General features: G+C 45.0%; 1 protein-coding gene across 2 annotated transcripts in view; it reads right to left on the bottom strand.

The window, feature by feature from the left end:
- The window catches only part of LOC139552800 (synapsin-2-like), a 274,172-nt gene that overhangs the window by 30,001 nt on the left and 224,681 nt on the right, over window positions 1-19,490 (bottom strand). For both annotated transcript variants that reach the window (XR_011670537.1, XM_071364849.1), the window contains exons 7-9: window positions 18,956-19,098; window positions 17,241-17,315; window positions 16,036-16,138 (exon numbers count right to left, since the gene is read on the bottom strand). Coding sequence is in view for 1 of the 2 variants with exons in the window: in XM_071364849.1 (XP_071220950.1) it covers window positions 16,036-16,138; window positions 17,241-17,315; window positions 18,956-19,098 (321 nt within the window). In the remaining variant the exon portion in view is untranslated. The remainder of the gene's footprint in view (window positions 1-16,035; window positions 16,139-17,240; window positions 17,316-18,955; window positions 19,099-19,490) is intronic.

The raw sequence follows: 19,490 nt of genomic DNA, 5'->3' as shown, positions 1-19,490 counted from the left end.
ATATTTTCAAAATCTGGAAGCCGATTCAAAATCAGGAAGCCGATTCTAGATTACATTTTTGATTGGAGCTGCTTAATGTGAGTCTGGAAGGAGAGTTTACAGTGTAACCAGACACCTAGGTATTTGTAGTTGTCCACATATTCTAAGTCTGAACCATCCAGAGTAGTGATGCTGGACTGGCGGGCAGGTGCAGGCAGCGATCAGTTGAAGAGTATGCATTTAGTTTTACTTGCGTTTAAGAGCAGTTGGAGGCCACGGAAGGAGAGTTGTATGGCATTGAAGCTCGTCTGGAGGTTAGTTAACACAGTGTCCAAAGATGGGCCAGAGGTATACAGAATGGTGTCGTCTGCGTAGAGGTGGATCAGAGAATCACCAGCAGCAAGAGCGACATCATTGATGTATACAGAGAAGAAGGTTGGCCCGAGAATTTAACCCTGTGGCACCCCCATAGAGACTGCCAGAGGTCCGGACAACAAGCCCTCCGATTTGACACACTGAACTCTATCAGAGAAGTAGTTGGTGAACCAGGCAAGGCAATCATTTGAGAAACCAAGGCTGTTGAGTCTGCCGATAAGAATGTGGTGATTGACAGAGTCAAAGGCCTTGGCCAGGTCGATGAATACGGCTGCACAGTAATGTCTCTAATCGATGGCGGTTATGATATCGTTTAGGACCTTGAGCGTGGCTGAGGTGCACCCATGACCAGCTCTGAAACCAGATTGCATAGCGGAGAAGGTACGGTGGGATTCGAAATGGTCGGTAATCTGTTTGTTAACTTGGCTTTTGAAGACCTTAGAATGGCAGGATAGGATAGATATACAGTGAGGGAAAAAAGTATTTGATCCCCTGCTGATTTTGTACGTTTGCCCACTGACAAAGAAATGATCAGTCTATAATTTTAATGGTAGGTTTATTTGAACAGTGAGAGACAGAATATCAACAAAAAAATCCTGAAAAACGCATGTCAAAAATGTTATGAATTGATTTGCATTTTAATGAGGGAAATAAATATTTGACCCCTCTGCAAAACATGACTTAGTACTTGGTGGAAAAACCCTTGTTGGCAATCACAGAGGTCAGACGTTTCTTGTAGTTGGCCACCAGGTTTGCACACATCTCAGGAGGGATTTTGTCCCACTCCTCTTTGCAGATCTTCTTCAAGTCATTAAGGTTTCGAGGTTGACGTTTGGCAACTCGAACCTTCAGCTCCCTCCACAGATTTTCTATGGGATTAAGGTCTGGAGACTGGCTAGGCCACTCCAGGACCTTAATGTGCTTCTTCTTGAGCCACTCCTTTGTTGCCTTGGCCGTGTGTTTTGGGTCATTGTCATGCTGGAATAACCATCCACGACCCATTTTCAATACCCTGGCTGAGGGAAGGAGGTTTTCACCCAAGATTTGACGATACATGGCCCCGTCCATCGTCCCTTTGATGCGGTGAAGTTGTCCTGTCCCCTTAGCAGAAAAACACCCCCAAAGCATAATGTTTCCACCTCCATGTTTGACGGTGGGGATGGTGTTCTTGGGGTCATAGGCAGCATTCCTCCTCCTCCAAACACGGCAAGTTGAGTTGATGCCAAAGAACTCCATTTTGGTCTCATCTGACCACAACACGTTCACCCAGTTGTCCTCTGAATCATTCAGATGTTCATTGGCAAACTTCAGACGGGCATGTATATGTGCTTTCTTGAGCAGGGGGACCTTGCGGGCGCTGCAGGATTTCAGTCCTTCACGGCGTAGTGTGTTACCAATTGTTTTCTTGATGACTATGGTCCCAGCTGCCTTGAGATCATTGACAAGATCCTCCTGTGTAGTTCTGGGATGATTCCTCACTGTTCTCATGATCATTGCAACTCCACGAGGTGAGATCTTGCATGGAGCCCCAGGCTGAGGGAGATTGACAGTTATTTTGTGTTTCTTCCATTTGCGAATAATCGCAGAAACTGTTGTCACCTTCTCACCAAGCTGCTTGGCGATGGTCTTGTTGCCCATTCCAGCCTTGTGTAGGTCTACAATCTTGTCCCTGACATCCTTGGAGAGCTCTTTGGTCTTGGCCATGGTGGAGAGTTTGGAATCTGATTGATTGATTGCTTCTGTAGACAGGTATCTTTTATACAGGTAAGAAACTGACTCCCTTTAAGAGTGTGCTCCTAATCTCAGCTCGTTACCTGTATGAAAGACACCTGGGAGCCAGAAATCTTTCTGATTGAGAGGGGGTCAAATACTTATTTCCCTCATTAAAATGCAAATCAATTTATAACATTTTTGACATGCGTTTTTCTGGATATTTTTGTTGTTATTCTGTCTCTCACTGTTCAAATAAACCTACCATTAAAATTATAGACTGATCATTTCTTTGTCAGTGGGCAAACGTACAAAATCAGCAGGGGATCAAATACTTTTTTCCCTCACTGTAGGTCTGTAGATATTTGGGTCTAGAGTGTCTCCCTCTTTGAAGAAGGGGATGACCGTGGCAGATTTCCAACAATTTGGGAATCTCAGACGATACGAAAGAGAGGTTGAACAGGCTAGTAAAAGGGGTTGCAACAATTTTGGCAGATCATTTTAGAAAGAGAGGGTCCAAATTGTCTAGCCCGGCTGATTTGTAGGGGTCCAGATTTTGCAGCTCTTTCAGAACATCCGCTATCTGGACTTGGGTGAAGGAGAAATGGGTTCCTAAATTAAATTAAATAAATTCCATGAAAAGTTGCATATCACACGGGCTATTCGATGCTAATACAGAACGCCACAGGATGTTTTTGTGCTGATCAAGGGCAGTCAGGTCTGGAGAGAACCAGGGGCTATATCTGTTTGAAATGGGTATGGTTATTTAAGATGGTGAGGAAGGCACTTTTAAAGAATAACCAGGCATCCTCTACTGACGGGATGAGGTCAATATCCTTCCAGGATACCCGGGCCAGGTCGATTAGAGGTTGATTAGGTCTATAGCAAGTGGCAACGGTGAGAGACTTGTTTCTGGAAAAGTGGATTTTTAAAAGTAGAAGCTCGAATTGTTTGGGTACAGACCTGGATAGTAAGACAGCCTGCAGAGTTCTATCTCTGCAGTAGATTGCAACTCCGCCCCCTTTGGCATTTCTATCTTGTCGGAAGATGTTATAGTTAGGGATGGACATTTCAGGGTTTTTGGTGGTCTTCCTAAGCCAGGATTCAGACATGGCTAGGACATCTGGGTTGGCAGAGTGTGCTAAAGCAGTGAATAAAACAAACTTAGGGAGCAGGCTTCTAATGTTAATATGCATGAAACCAAGGCTTTTACGGTTATAGATGTCAACAAATGAGAACACCTGGGGAGTAGGAGTGGAGCTAGGCACTGCAGGGCCTGGATTAACCTCTACATCACCAGAGGAACAGATGAGTAGAATAAGGGTACGGCTAAAGGCTATCAAAACTGGTCGTCTAGTACGTTCGGAACAGAGAGTAAAAGGAGCAGGTTTCTGGGCGCGATAGAATAGATTCAAGGCATAATGTACAGACAAAGGTATGGTAGGATGTGAGTACATTGAAGGTAAACCTGGGCATTGAGTAATTTTTTATTTTTTTTATTTTTTATTTTACCTTTATTTAACTAGGCAAGTCAGTTAAGAACAAATTCTTATTTTCAATGACGGCCTAGGAACAGTGGGTTAACTGCCTGTTCAGGGGCAGAACGACAGATTTGTACCTTGTCAGCTCGGGGATTTGAACTTGCAACCTTTTCGGTTACTAGTCCAACGCTCTAACCACTAGGCTACCCTGCCGCCCCTAATGATGAGAGATATTGTCTCTAGAGATGTTTAAACCAGGTGATGTCACCGCATATGTGGGAGGTGGAACTTAATGGTTGGTTGAGGCATATTGAGCAGGGCTAGAGGCTCTACAGTGAAATAAGACAATAATCACTAACCAGGACAGTAATGGACAAGGCATATTGATATTAGGGAGAGGCATGCTAGCCGAGTGATCATAGGGGTCCAGTGAGTGGTTGCGCTGGCTGGTCACGCGACGATTCAGACAGCTAGCAGGTCGGGGATAGCAAGCTACCAGAAGGGCCTTAGAGGGACGTCGCGATGGAGGGAAGTCTGTTTCAGCCTCCGCGTGTGGTGACGTCGATAGACCAGTTGTGATGGATTAGTAGGGTTCCGAGTAGCAGAGGGGTCCAAGTCCAATTTGCAAAATAGGTATAGTGGCCCAAGAAATTGGCCGATGGATCTATTCAGCTAACAGTCCAATATGCTCTAGACAGCTAGCGGGCCACGGCTAGCAGGCTAGTAGATGGGCATTCAGGGGACGTCGCGGCGTAGGGGCCAGTTGAGTACCCCCTTGAGCAGGTTACGTCGGTAGTCCAGTCGTGAAGGATCAGCGGGGTTCCGTGCCCCATACCGGCAGTAGAAGTGGTCCAGGTATTGTAGCCCAGGAGTGGCTGATTGGCCTCTTCAGCTAGCCGGGAGAATGGGCCTAGGATGGGCTAGCTCCAGGCTAATTGGTGCTTGCTTCGGGACAGACGTTAGCCAGGGGTAGTCACTTGGATTGCAGCTAGCTAGCTGCAATGATCCAGGTGAAAAAGTTCAGAGCTTGCGGTAGGAATCCGGGGATATGGAGAGAAAATAGGTCTGGTATGCTCTGGTTTGAGTCGCGTTGTACAAACTAGCGAGAGATTTCCGAGCTAAAGGTTAGCTGATGACCGCTAGCAGTGGTTAGCTTACACATTGCTTCCGGGGCCGACAGAGATGGCCGCCTCGCTTCGCGTTCCTAGGAAACTATGCAGTATTTGTTTTTTTACGTGTTATTTCTTACATTTGTACCCCAGGAAATCTTAGGCTTTATTACATACAGTCGGGAGGAACTACTGGATATAAGAGCAACGTCAACTCACCATCATTACGACCAGGAATACGACTTTCCCGAAGCGGATCCTCTGTTTTGCCCACCACCCAGGACAATGGATCGGATCCCAGCCGGCAAACCAAAACAACGTCGCCGTAAAAGAGGCAGACGAAGCGGTCTTCTGGTCAGGCTCCGGAGACGGGCACATTGCGCAACGTTCCCGAGCATACTACTCGCCAATGTCCAGTCTCTTGACAACAAGGTTGATGAAATCTGAGCACGGGTAGCATTCCAGAGAGATATAAGAGACTGTAACGGAAACATGGCTCACTCGAGACACTATCGGAGTCGGTACAGCCAGCTGGTTTCTTCACGCATCGCGTCGACAGAAACACGCATCTTTCTGGTAAGAAGAGGGGTGGGGGGGTATGCCTTATGATTAACGAGACGTGGTGTGATCATAACAACAACAGTCCTTCTGTTCACCTGACTTAGAATTCCTCACAATCAAATGTCGACCGCATTATCTACCAAGAGAATTCTCTTCGATTATAATCACAGCCGCATATATTCCCCCCCAAGCAGACACATCGACGGCCCTGAACGAACTTTATTTGACTATGTAAACTGGAAAACACATATCATGAGGCTGCATTCATTGTAGCTGGGGCTTTTAACAAGTCTAATCTGAAAACAAGACTCCCTAAATTCTATCAGCATATCGATTGTGCTACCAGGGCTGGTAAAACCCTAGATCATTGTTATTCTAACTTCCGCGACGCATATAAGGCCCTCCCCGCCCTCCTTTTGGAAAAGCTGACCACGACTCCATTTTGTTGCTCCCAGCCTATAGACAGAGACTAAAACAGGAAGCTCCCAGGAAGGTCTGTTCAACGCTGGTCCGACCAATCTGATTCCACGCTTCAAGATTGCTTCGATCATGTGGATTGGGATATGTTCCGCACTGCGTCAAACAACAACATTGACGAATATGCTGATTCGGTGAGCGAGTTTATTAGCAAGTGCATCGGCGATGTCGATGCTTTTAACCAGGGCAAGGTGACCGGAAACATGGCCAAATACAAACAGTGTAGCTATTCCCTCCGCAAGGCAATCAAACAAGCTAAGCGTCAGTATAGAGTAGAGTAGCAATTCAACGGCTCAGACACAAGAGGTATGTGGCAGGGTCTACAGTCAATCACGGATTACGAAAAGAAAACCAGTCCCGTCGCAGACCAGGATGTCTTGCTCCCAGACAGACTAAACAACTTCTTTGCTCGCTTTGAGGACAATACAGTGCCACTGACACGGCCCGCTACCAAAACCTGTGGACTCTCCTTCACTGCAGCCGACGTGAGTAAAACATTTAAACGTGTTAACACTCGCAAGGTTGCAGGCCCAGACGGCATCCCCAGCCGCGTCCTCAGAGCATGCGCAGACCAGCTGGCTGGTGTGTTTACGGACATATTCAATCAATACTTATCCCAGTCTGCTGTTCCCACATGCTTCAAGAGGGTCACCATTGTTCCTGTTCCCAAGAAAGCTAAGGTAACTGAGCTAAACGACTACCGCCCCGTAGCACTCACTTCCGTCATCATGAAGTGCTTTGAGAGACTAGTCAAGGACCATATCACCTCCACCCTACCTGACACCCTAGAGCCACTCCAATTTGCTTACCGCCCCAATAGGTCCACAGACGACGCAATCGCAACCACACTGCACACTGCCCTAACCCATCTGGACAAGAGGAATACCTATGTGAGAAAGCTGTTCATCGACTACAGCTCAGCATTTAACACCATAGTACCCTCCAAACTCGTCATCAAGCTCGAGACCCTGGGTCTCGACCCCGCCCTGTGCAACTGGGTACTGGACATCCTGACGGGCCGCCCCCAGGTGGTGAGGGTAGGTAACAACATCTCCACCCCGCTGATCCTGAACACTGGGGCCCCACAAGGGTGCGTTCTGAGCCCTCTCCTGTACTCCCTGTTCACCCACGACCGCGTGGCCATGCACGCCTCCAACTCAATCATCAAGTTTGCAGACGACACTACAGTGGTAGGCTTGATTACCAACAATGATGAGACGGCCTACAGGGAGGAGGTGAGGGCCCTCGGAGTGTGGTGTCAGGAAAATAACCTCTCACTCAACGTCAATAAAACAAAGGGGATGATCGTGGACTTCAGGAAACAGCAGAGGGAGCACCCCCCTATCCACATCGACGGGACAGTAGTGGAGAGGGTAGTAAGTTTTAAGTTCTTCGGCGTACACATCACGGACAAACTGAATTGGTCCACCCACACAAACAGCGTGGTGAAGAAGGCGCAGCAGCGCCTCTTCAACCTCAGGAGGCTGAAGAAATTTGGCTCGTCACCAAAAGCACTCAAACTTTTAAAGATGCACAATCGAGAGCATCCTGTCGGGCTGTATCACCGCCTGGTACGGCAACTGCTCCGCCCACAACCGTAAGGCTCTCCAGAGGGCAGTGAGGTCTGCACAACGCATCACCGGGGGCAAACTACCTGCCCTCCAGGACACTTACACCACCCGATGTCACAGGAAGGCCATAAAGATCATCAAGGACAACAATCACCCGAGCCACTGCCTGTTCACCCCGCTATCATCCAGAAGGTGAGGTCAGTACAGGTGCATCAAAGCTGGGACCGAGAGACTGAAAAACAGTTTCTATCTCAAGGCCATTAGACTGTTAAACAGCCACCACTAACATTGAGTGGCTGCTGCCAACATACTGACTCAACTCCAGCCACTTTAATAATGGAAAAATGTATATAAAAATGTATCACTAGCCACTTTAAACAATGCCACTTAATATAATGTTTACATACCCTACATTATTCATCTCATATGTATATACTGTACTCTATACCATCTACTGCATCTTGCCTATGCCACACGGCCATCACACATCCATATATTTATATGTACATATTCTTATTCATTCCTTTACATTTGTGTGTATAAGGTAGTTGTTGTGAAATTGTTAGGTTAGATTACTCGTTGGTTATTACTACATTGTCAGAATTAGAAGCACAAGCATTTCGCTACACTCGCATTAACATCTGCTAATCATGTGTATGTGACAAATAAAATTTGATTTGATACTAGCTAGTAGCTAGTGAGCTGGCTAGCTTCTGTTGGGGGATTCCGGTTCCGAGGTAAATACAAATACTTTAGAAAAAACAGATCCACACCACATTGGGTGAGGCGGGTTGCAGGAGAGTATTTTGAAGTTGAGGTTTAGAAAAATATAAAAAATATATAAAAATATACAGTGGGGAGAACAAGTATTTGATACACTGCCGATTTTGCAGGTTTTCCTACTTACAAAGCATGTAGAGGTCTGTAATTTTTATCATAGGTACACTTCAACTATGAGAGACGGAATCTAAAACAAAAATCCAGAAAATCACATTGTATGATTTTTAAGTAATTAATTTGCATTTTATTGCATGACATAAGTATTTGATACATCAGAAAAGCAGAACTTAATATTTGGTACAGAAACCTTTGTTTGCAATTACAGAGATCATACGTTTCCTGTAGTTCTTGACTAGGTTTGCACACACTGCAGCAGGGATTTTGGCCCACTCCTCCCTACAGATCTTCTCCAGATCCTTCAGGTTTCGGCGCTGTCGCTGGGCAATACGGACTTTCAGCTCCCTCCAAAGATTTTCTATTGGGTTCAGGTCTGGAGACTGGCTAGGCCACTCCAGGACCTTGAGATGCTTCTTACGGAGCCACTCCTTAGTTGCCATGGCTGTGTGCTTCGTGTCGTTGTCATGCTGGAAGACCCAGCCACGACCCATCTTCAATGCTCTTACTGAGGGAAGGAGGTTGTTGGCCAAGATCTCGCGATACATGGCCCCATCCATCCTCCCCTCAATACGGTGCAGTCGTCCTGTCCCCTTTGCAGAAAAGCATCCCCAAAGAATGATGTTTCCACCTCCATGCTTCACGGTTGGGATGGTGTTCTTGGGGTTGTACTCATACTTCTTCTTCCTCCAAACACGGCGAGTGGAGTTAGACCAAAAAGCTCTATTTTTGTCTCATCAGACCACATGACCTTCTCCCATTCCTCCTCTGGATCATCCAGATGGTCATTGGCAAACTTCAGACGGGCCTGGACATGCACTGGCTTAAGCAGGGGGACCTTGCGTGCGCTGCAGGATTTTAATCCATGACGGCGTAGTGTGTTACTAATGGTTTTCTTTGAGACTGTGGTCCCAGCTCTCTTCAGGTCATTGACCAGGTCCTGCCGTGTAGTTCTGGGCTGATCCCTCACCTTCCTCATGATCATTGATGCCCCACGAGGTGAAATCTTGCATGGAGCCCCAGACCGAGGGTGATTGACCGTCATCTTGAACTTCTTCCATTTTCTAATAATTGTGCCAACAGTTGTTGCCTTCTCACCAAGCTGCTTGGCTATTGTCCTGTAGCCCATCCCAGCCTTGTACAGGTCTACAATTTATCCCTGATGTCCTTACACAGCTCTCTGGTCTTGGCCATTGTGGAGAGGTTGGAGTCTGTTTGATTGAGTGTGTGGACAGGTGTCTTTTATACAGGTAACGAGTTCAAACAGGTGCAGTTAATACAGGTAATGAGTGGAGAACAGGAGGGCTTCTTAAAGAAAAACTAACAGGTCTGTGAGAGCCGGAATTCTTACTGGTTGGTAGGTGATCAAATACTTATGTCATGCAATAAAATGCAAATTAATTACTTAAAAATCATACAATGTGATTTTCTGGATTTTTGTTTTAGATTCCGTCTCTCACAGTTGAAGTGTACCTATGATAAAAATGACAGACCTCTACATGCTTTGTAAGTAGGAAAACCTGCAAAATCGGCAGTGTATCAAATACTTGTTCTCCCCACTGTATATACATGGGACACGACAAGACGAAGGACAAAGACGTCTGACTGCTACGCCATCTTGGATAGAAAAAAATTTAATAAAAAAAATACCTTTTTGCCTCTTCAATCAGAACAGAAGTTTTCAGCTGTGCAAACATTTTTGCAAAAGGGTTTTCTAATGATCAACTAGCCTTTTAAAATGATAAACTTGGATTAGTTAACACAACGTGCCATTGGAACACAGGAGTGATGGTTGTTGATAATGGGCCCCTGTACGCCTATGTAGATATTCCATTAAAAAAATATCAGCCGTTTCCAGCTACAATAGTCATTTACAAAATTAACAATTTCTGCACTGTATTTCTGATCAATTTTATGTTATTCTAATGGACCAAAAATGTGCTTTTCTTTCAAAAACAAAGACATTTCTAAGTGACCAAACTTTTCAACGGTAGTGTACATTTTATTTTATCACAATTTGATTTGAAATATTTTGGACATCATAGCAATCTTGAGGGATTCCTATTTGAGTTAGAAAAGGATGTTCATATTATAGGTAAGATATACAAAACCTTGCAGAAAGACTATCCAACTGACAAGCTCTTAAAAAATATATATATAAACTTTTGGAACCCAGACTTAAAAATAACAGATATATATTTTTAAATTAACCTTTATTTAACTGGGCAAGTGTTACGTTCCCCAGTTTCTGTGTTGTTGTGTTGTTGTGGGTTTATGTGTGTTTCAGGAAATGGCTTCCTGAAGTCCAAAGCAGCTGATTGGTCGGCCCCATTGCTAATGGGCGCTCTGACCGCGCCCTCTCGTCAGGGGATACAGCTGTCTTGAATTACAGACTCCTTCTGCAGCAGGATATAAGCCCGTGTTCCTTTGTTAGGATAGAGAGAGCGCTTCTTGGTATGTCCTGTGTTTTGTTGTTGGTCTGTATGAAGTATTTTTTAGCCGGTCCTGCTGACGATTGTGTATGCCATAGGACTGTGTTTTTGATTGGTGAAGTTGTACACGTTAAGTTTGTATTATTCTGTTTTTGTTCCCAGGGGGGAAGGGGAAGGCACCTTGGGAGTGCTTAGGCAAGAGGCCTGCAGGCACATATATATACCCGTACTATGTCTATGCACACTAGGTAGACCTGGGCGGACCATCCCCTGTATTTTGGTTAGTGTGTAAGTTTTGGTTAGTGTGTAAGTAGGAGAGAGGGGCTCTAACTTTTACTTTCTTTGCTTTGGTTCCATCCAGCCCCTTTCCCCCAAATGACTGTGAAGGAAATAAATTCCCTGTAAATGGTAAAAATCTGTGTCTGTCATCCTCACCCTACAGTCACTTAGCTCCCCATGGTGTGAAAGAGGTAAGTGTAGCAGGGTGTTGCGTTCCCTCCAAGAGGCGTGCGTAACAAGTTGTTTAGGAACAAATTCTTATTTACAAAGACGGCCTAAGAACAGGGAACTGCCTTGTTCAGGGGCAGAACAACAGATGTTTACCTTGTCAGCTCAGGGATTCGATCTAGCAACCTTTCAGTTACTGGCCCAACGCTCTAACCACTAGGCTACCTGTTGCCCCATATTGGTACAAGCTGGAGAGAATGTTGGAACACAACTAACAAAATTAGAGTTAATGAAAATGTACACTTCAGTATAAACTAATGTATTAATGAAGAGAAATTCACGTGTGACTCGTTTCATGAAACTAGGCGATTCTCACGCATCTCTACTTCATGGGAGAGGCATTTGAATGTAAAATATGTTTTTTTTCTTCACAGAAATGCCCAATGGAACATGTGAACTTTCATGTGTGTGAATAATACTTGTTTGCCATCTCTAACTACGAATGCAATTGTTTAAATTACGAGCCTGGTTGTTTTAGCCACTGAAAATGACATGAACCTTCTCTCTAGTCATGATTGGTTGAGATAATGGATGTGCTGGACATGCCGAGGTTTATTCGAAGACATGCCGAGGCGAAATCGTTAAGGATAATATATTACCAGTCTGCACATCACCAAGGTGAATTGGTTTAGTCTTGACTTTGGTTGACAGTGTTGGGGGATGGGTAATGTAGTCTTGACTCTTGGTTGACAGTGTTGGGGGATGGGTAACGTAGTCTTGACTCTTGGTTGACAGTGTTGGGGGACGGGTAATGTATTGATGCTCAAGTTCCAAATCAACACAAATTTGTTTATACTTGTCTTTGTTACTTATTGATATGTATGATTCTTATTTTTGTATATATTTTATATAGTTTTAAATTAAATGTTATAATTTATTTGTGTTGGGGGGGGTTCGCCCAGTGAGCCATACCAGCTAGAAGCGCCACTGATCTCACCCAATCATGGCTAGTGGGAAGGTTGCTGACTTTTTCAGTGGCTAAACCAACTAGGCTCTTAATATAACAATTTTATTTGTATATACAGATGGCATACAAGTTTGTTATTAAGGCACATGAAAGTTCACATGTTCCAGAAGGCATTTCTGCCAAAAAATTAATTTTGATTTAAGTAGTGACTCGTGACATATGCCAAGTTTCCACATTTTTAATTTTAAAATAATCAAAATGGTATATTAACTCAAATCAGGTCTACTACCAGCCCCTAATATCAGCCCTACTATCAGCACATACTACTACTATCAGCACATACTACCACTACCAGCCCTACTATCAGCCCCTACTATCACTACCAGCCCTACTATCAACCCCTACTATCACTACCAGCCCTACTTCCAGCCCTTTTACCAGCCCTACTATCACTATCTTCCTTACAAGCATCCCTACTACCAGCCTTACTACAACTACCAGCCCTGCTATCAGCCTTACTATCACTGCCAGGCCTACTATCAGCCCTACTACCAGGACTACTACCACCACCAACCGCACCACCAGCCCTACTACCAACCCCACTACCATTATCACCCCTACTACCAGCCATACTCGCACTACCAGCCCCACTGTCAGCCCTAACAACAACCTTACTAGCACTACCATCCCCATTATCAGCCCTACTATCAGCACTACTAGCACTATCAGCCCTACTACCTCTACCAGCCCCACTATCAGTCCTACTACCTCTATCAGCCCCACTACCAGCCCCACAATCAGCACTACTAGCACTACCAGCCCTACTACCAGCCCCACTACCAGCCATACCACCAGCCTTATTAGTACTACCAGCCCCACTATCAGCCCTACTAGTACTATCAGCCCTACTACCTCTACTAGCCCCACTATCAGCACTTCATGTCCCTGATTGAGTCTAATACCAACATGCTTCAAGCAGACCACCATGGTCCCTGTGCCCAAGAACACAAAGGCAACCTGCCTAAATGACTACAGACCCGTAGCACTCACGTCCGTAGCCATGAAGTGCTTTGAAAGGCTGGTAATGTCTCACATCAACACCATTATCCCAGAAACCCCAGACCCACTCCAATTTGCATACCGCCCAAACAGATCCACAGATGATGCAATCTTTCCCACCTGGACAAAAGGAACACCTATGTGAGAATGCTATTCATTGACTACAGCTCAGCGTTCAACACCATAGTACCCTCAAAGCTCATCGTTAAGCTAAGGAACCTGGGACGAAACACCTCCCTCTGCAACTGGATCCTGGACTTCCTGACGGGCTGCCCCCAGGTGGTGAGGGTAGGTAGCAACACATCTGCCACACTTATCCTCAACACTGGAGCTCCACAGGGGTGCGTGCTCAGTCCCCTCCTGTACTCCCTTTTCACCCATGACTGCAAGGCCAGGCATGACTCCAACACCATCATTAAGTTTGCAGACGACACAACAGTGGTAGGCCTGATCACCGACAATGACGAGACAGCCTATAGGGAGGAGGTCAGAGACCTGGCCGGGTGGTGCCAGAATAACAACCTATCCCTCAACGTAACCAAGACTAAGGAGCTGATTGTGGACTACAGGAAAAGGAGCACGTTCCCATTCTCATCGACAGTGTTGTAGTGGAGCAGGTTGAGACCTTCAAATTCCTTGATGTCCACATCAATAACAAACTAGAATGGTCCATACACTCCAAGATAGTTGTGAAGAGGGCATGACAAAGCCTATTCCCCCTCAGGAAACTAATAAGATTTGTCATGGGTCCTGAGATCCTCAAAACGTTCTACAGCTGCAACATCGAGAGCATCCTGACCGGTTTCATCACTACCTGGTACGGCAATTGCTCGGCCTCTGACCGCAAGGTACTTCAGAGGGTAGTGCGTACGGCCCAGTACATCACTGGGGCCAAGCTTCCAGCCATCCAGGACCTCTACACCAGGTGGTGTCAGAAGAAGGCCCTAAAAATTGTCAAAGACCCCAGCCACCCCAGTCATAGACTGTTCTCTCTACTACCGCATGGCAAGCGGTACCAGAGTGCCAAGTCTAGGACAAAAAGGCTTCTCAACAGTTTTTACCCCCAAGCCATAAGACTCCTGAACAGGTAACAAAATGGTTACCCGGACTATTTGCATTGTGTGCCCCCCCCCCAACCCCTCTTTTACGCTGCTGCTACTCTCTGTTTATCTTATATATATGCATAGTCACTTTAACTATACATTCATGTACATACTACCTCAATTGGCCCGACCAACCAGTGCTCCCGTACATTGGCTAACCGGGCTATCTGCATTGTGTCCCGCCAACCCCACTTTTTACGCTACTGCCACTCTCTGTTCATCATACATGCATAGTCACTTTAACCATACCTACATGTACATACTACCTCAATAAGCCTGACTAGCTGATGTCTGTATATAGCCTTGCTAATCTTATTTTCAAATGCCTTTTTACTGTTGTTTTATTTATTTACTTACACACGCACACCCTTTTTTAGTACTATTGGTTAGAGCCTGTAAGTAAGCATTTCACTGTAAGGTCTACATTCGGCGTACGTGACAAATAAACTTTGATTTGATTATCAGCTCTACTACCAGCAATACCACCAGCCCTTCTACCAGCCTTACTAGCACTACCAGCCCACTATCAGCCCTACTAGCCCAACTATCAGCCCTACTACCTCTACTAGCCCCACTATCAGCCCTACTACCTCTGCTTACCCCACTATCAGTCCTACTAACCCCATTATCAGCCCTTACAATCAGCCCTATTACCTCTACTAGCCCCACTGTCAGAACAACTACCTCTACTAACCCCATTATCAGCCCCACTATCAGTCCTACTACCTCTACTTACCCCACTATCAGTCCTACTACCTCTACTAACCCCACTATCAGCCCTATTACTTCTACTAGCCCTACTATCAGCCCTACTACCTCTACTAGCCCCACTATCAGCCCTACTACCTCTACTAGCCCCACTATCAGCCCTACTACCTCTACTAGCCCCACTATCAGCCCTACTACCTATACTAGCCCCATTATCAGCCCTACTACCTCTACTAGCCCCACTATCAGCCCTACTACCTCTACTAGCCCCACTATCAGCCCTACTACCTCTACTAGCCCCACTATCAGCCCTACTACCTCTACTAGCCCCACTATCAGCCCTACTAACCCCACTATCAGCCCTACTACCTCTACTAGCCCCACTATCAGCCCTACTACCTCTACTAGCCCCACTATCAGCCCTACTACCTCTACTAGCCCCACTATCAGCCCTACTACCTCTACTAGCCCCACTATCAACCCTACTAACCCCACTATCAGCCCTACTACCTCTACTAACCCCACTATCAGCCCTACTACCTCTACTAGCCCCACTATCAGCCCTACTACCTCTACTAGCCCCACTATCAGCCCTACTACCTCTACTAGCCCCACTATCAACCCTACTACCTCTACTAGCCCCACTATCAGCCCTACTACCTCTACTAGCCCCACTATCAGCCCTACTACCTCTACTAGCCCCACTATCAGCCCTACTACCTCTACTAGCCCCACTATCAGCCCTACTACCTCTACTAGCCCCACTATCAGCCCTACTACCTCTACTAGCCCCACTATCAGCCCTACTACCTCTACTAGCCCCCCTATCAGCCCTACTACCTCTACTAGCCCCACTATCAGCCCTACTACCTCTACTAGCCCCACTATCAGCCCTACTACCCCTATCAGCCCCCTTATCAGCCCCCCTATCAGCTCTACGACCTCTACTAGTCCCACTATCAGTCCTACTGTCAGCTCTACTGTAAGCCCGACTACCAATCCTACTTAGAAGGAAAAACACTTTAAACAATAACATACAGGCTAAAATGAACTACTGAACTCTTCATTGGTCTACTGAACACCACCACAGACGAATAGAATGTGTAACATATAAGGTAATTGATGGGATCTTAATGACAATATTATAGAGATCAGAGCATACCTCAGTGATGTAGTCCTTCCCATCCTTTCCACAGATGGCTTTGACTGCACAGATCTCTAGACCTCCAAAGATCTCTGAGCAGATGTCCACCCACTGCTTGTACCTGACAGGAGAGACAGGGTTAGCCCACAGAGCTAAAGACAACCACAGCTTGTTCCTGAGAGAGACAGGGTTAGCCCACAGAGCTAAAGACAACCACAGCTTGTTCCTGAGAGACAGGGTTAGCCCACAGAGCTAAAGACAACCACAGCTTGTTCCTGAGAGACAGGGTTAGCCCACAGAGCTAAAGACAACCACAGCTTGTTCCTGAGAGAGACAGGGTTAGCCCACAGAGCTAAAGACAACCACAGCTTGTTCCTGAGAGACAGGGTTAGCCCACAGAGCTAAAGACAACCACAGCTTGTTCCTGAGAGAGACAGGGTTAGCCCACAGAGTTAAAGACAACCATAGCTTGTTCCTGACAGAAGAGAGACATCACAATGTCAGTGTAACCAACCAGGTATCAAAACCTGGGTCGTTCACATTAATCAAGACGGTGTAAATCCACTGAGCTAAATCCTGGCCATTATCATGGGGAGCTAACACGAGTCTTCAGGTCTCAGGCAAGGTTACATATCACAAGCGCATAGTTCACTGAACCACCTCAGTTACAGCATGTGGACTACAGGCCCTCCAGTGAGCCTACAACTTTAAGATGAGCTACAGTGACTGATGAGACCCATTAGACTCAACCACACTGATGCGCCTCCACACCGACTGTACTGTATCTGCAGGCTACAGTCTCACAAAGTATTTCCTCGAATGCCAAGAAGCCATATTATTCAAGTCTGCTGGTTTCAAAGAGGAGGTTGGCTTCTTGGGAGGAGGCAGGCAGAGTAGAGCAGCTTGACCATCAATAATTCAGTCATTGTTTGCTTGCGTGATCTACTCAGAACCACCCTGGACAGATCAATAATTCAGTCATTGTTTGCGTGATCTACTCAGAACCACCCTGGACAGAACACGCTCCACAACATCCAGGATTTGAGGGAAGTGCAAATCTCTCTGTATTGGGAATCTTTAAAAGGAGCAGAGTGGTGTTGCTAGCATTGTCTATAATTTACTTGGTCAGTGAAGAGCAGAGTAGAGTAGATAAAACCCTAACCCCTACCATGAACTCTAACTCCTCCCTTGCTTGTAATATTAGTCAGACCGATGTGACTCACTTGTCTGTCATGGCCACCTGTTCCAGCATGGCTGATCCTGTGTTGCTCTTCCAGTTCCCAGAGATGGAGGTCCGCCTGGGGGAGAAAAATTAAACAGACATGGTGAACACACACACACCTACACCTATTCAGGACCTCGACACCAGTCCATGTGGGGTCAAACAACATCAGGAGGGCTAGCTCGGAACTTCTGAAAATTGATTTTAAAGAACTGATTCTAGCGCTGAAAGATTCCAAAAAGCGGCTAATAATTTCAGGTACCATCGTTGGGCCGCAGGTGTGAAAGATCTGTTGGAAACACTTTAATAGATAACTTTGACACCTTCTGGAAACAGAAGATACTCTACAGGAATGACGGAGTCCATCCAAATCATCTTGGCTCCTGGACTCTGTCCACGCATTTCAAGGCTGCGTTGAGACAATTACTTACCAATGACCCAAAACCAACTCAGTTAACAAGCTTGTCCTGCGTTGCATATAATCAATATGTTGCCTGTTCATTTATCATCGAATAACAGCCTACTTCAACTTGATGATTTAACAAAAGCGCATTTGCGGAAAAAGCACAATAGTTGCAATAATGTACCTAACCATAAACATCAATGCCTTTCTTAAAATCAATACACAAGTATTTTTTTTAAACCTGCATATGTAGTTAAAATATATTCATGTTAGCAGACACAATTAACTGGGGAAATTGTGTCCCATCCAGTGCAAGCAGAGTCAGGGTGTATGCAGCAGTTTGGGCCGCATGGCTCGTTACGAACTGTTGAAAGGCCATTTATTCCTAACAAAGACCGTAATTAATTTTACAGAATTATGACATAACATTGAAGTTTGTACAATGTAACAGTAATATTTAGACTTAGGGATGCCACCCGTTCGATAAAGTACGGAACGGTTCCGTATTTCACTGAAAGAATAAACGTTTTGTTTTCGAAATAATAGTTTCCGGATTTGACCATATTAATGACCAACGGCTGGTATTTCTGTGTGTTTATTATATTATAATTAAGTCTATGATTTTATATTTGATAGAGCAGTCTGACTGAGCGGTGGTAGGCAGCAGCAGGCACACAAGCATTCATTCAAACAGCAGCTCTTATCAATGGTGGGATGCACAGCGCTGTTGATGACTTCAATCCTATCAACTCCCGAGATTAGTCAAAGGTATATGAAATACAAATGGTATAGAGAGAAATAGTCCTATAATAACTACAACCTAAAACTTCTTAACTGGGAATATTGAAGACTCATGTTAAAAGGAACCACCAGCTTTCATATGTTCTCATGTTCTGAGCAAGGAACTTAAACGTTAGCTTTTTTACATGGCACATATTGCACTTTTACTTTCTTCTCCAACACTGTTTTTGCATTATTTAAACCAAATTGAACATGTTTCATTATTTATTTGAGACTAAATTGATTTTATTGATGTATTATATTAAGTTAATAAAAGTGTTCATTGTTCATTCAGTATTGTTGTAATTGTCATTTATTACAAATATATATATATAAAAAATAATAATAATAATCGGCAGATTAATCGGTATCGGCTTTTTTTGGTCCTCCAATAATCGGTATTGGTATCGGTGTTGAAAAATCATAATCGGTCGACCTCTAGTCTACACCTGTAGTTTACGACACATTTGACAAATAAAATGTGATTTTTGAGCTACACACACACACACCTACATACAAGGACAGGTACTTACATGTAAGCCTTATAATCGCTGCCAATCCGCTGGACCCTGATGTTGTACTTGGCATCTATGAAGGGTTCTGTGGTGGTGTAAGTCTGAGTGATGGCTACCACACTGGCTATGTCCTGGAAGTCACTCAGATTATCCACCTTTACCTAGATACACAGAAAGGCATAACACAACACATTACATCTAACCCTCACACAACTAACCCTAACCATAACACACACTCAGGTTATCCACCTTTACCTGGATACACAGACAGCATAACACAACATCATCATTACAGGCTGAAGATATAGCTGAATACACGGTAGATTACAGATATAACTGAATACACAGTAGATTACAGATATAACTGAATACACGGTAGATTACAGATATAACTGAATACACGGTAGATTACAGATAGAGCTGAATACACGGTAGATTACAGATATAGCTGAATTCACGGTAGATTACAGATATAGCTGAATACACGGTAGATTACAGATATAGCTGAATACACGGTAGATTACAGATAGAGCTGAATACACGGTAGATTACA

Source organism: Salvelinus alpinus, chromosome 2 (genome assembly GCF_045679555.1).
Source record: "Salvelinus alpinus chromosome 2, SLU_Salpinus.1, whole genome shotgun sequence".
Taxonomy (NCBI): Eukaryota; Metazoa; Chordata; class Actinopteri; order Salmoniformes; family Salmonidae; genus Salvelinus; species Salvelinus alpinus.
The sequence above is the reverse complement of the archived record's forward strand: the minus strand, read 5'-3'. Positions and strand labels throughout refer to the sequence as shown.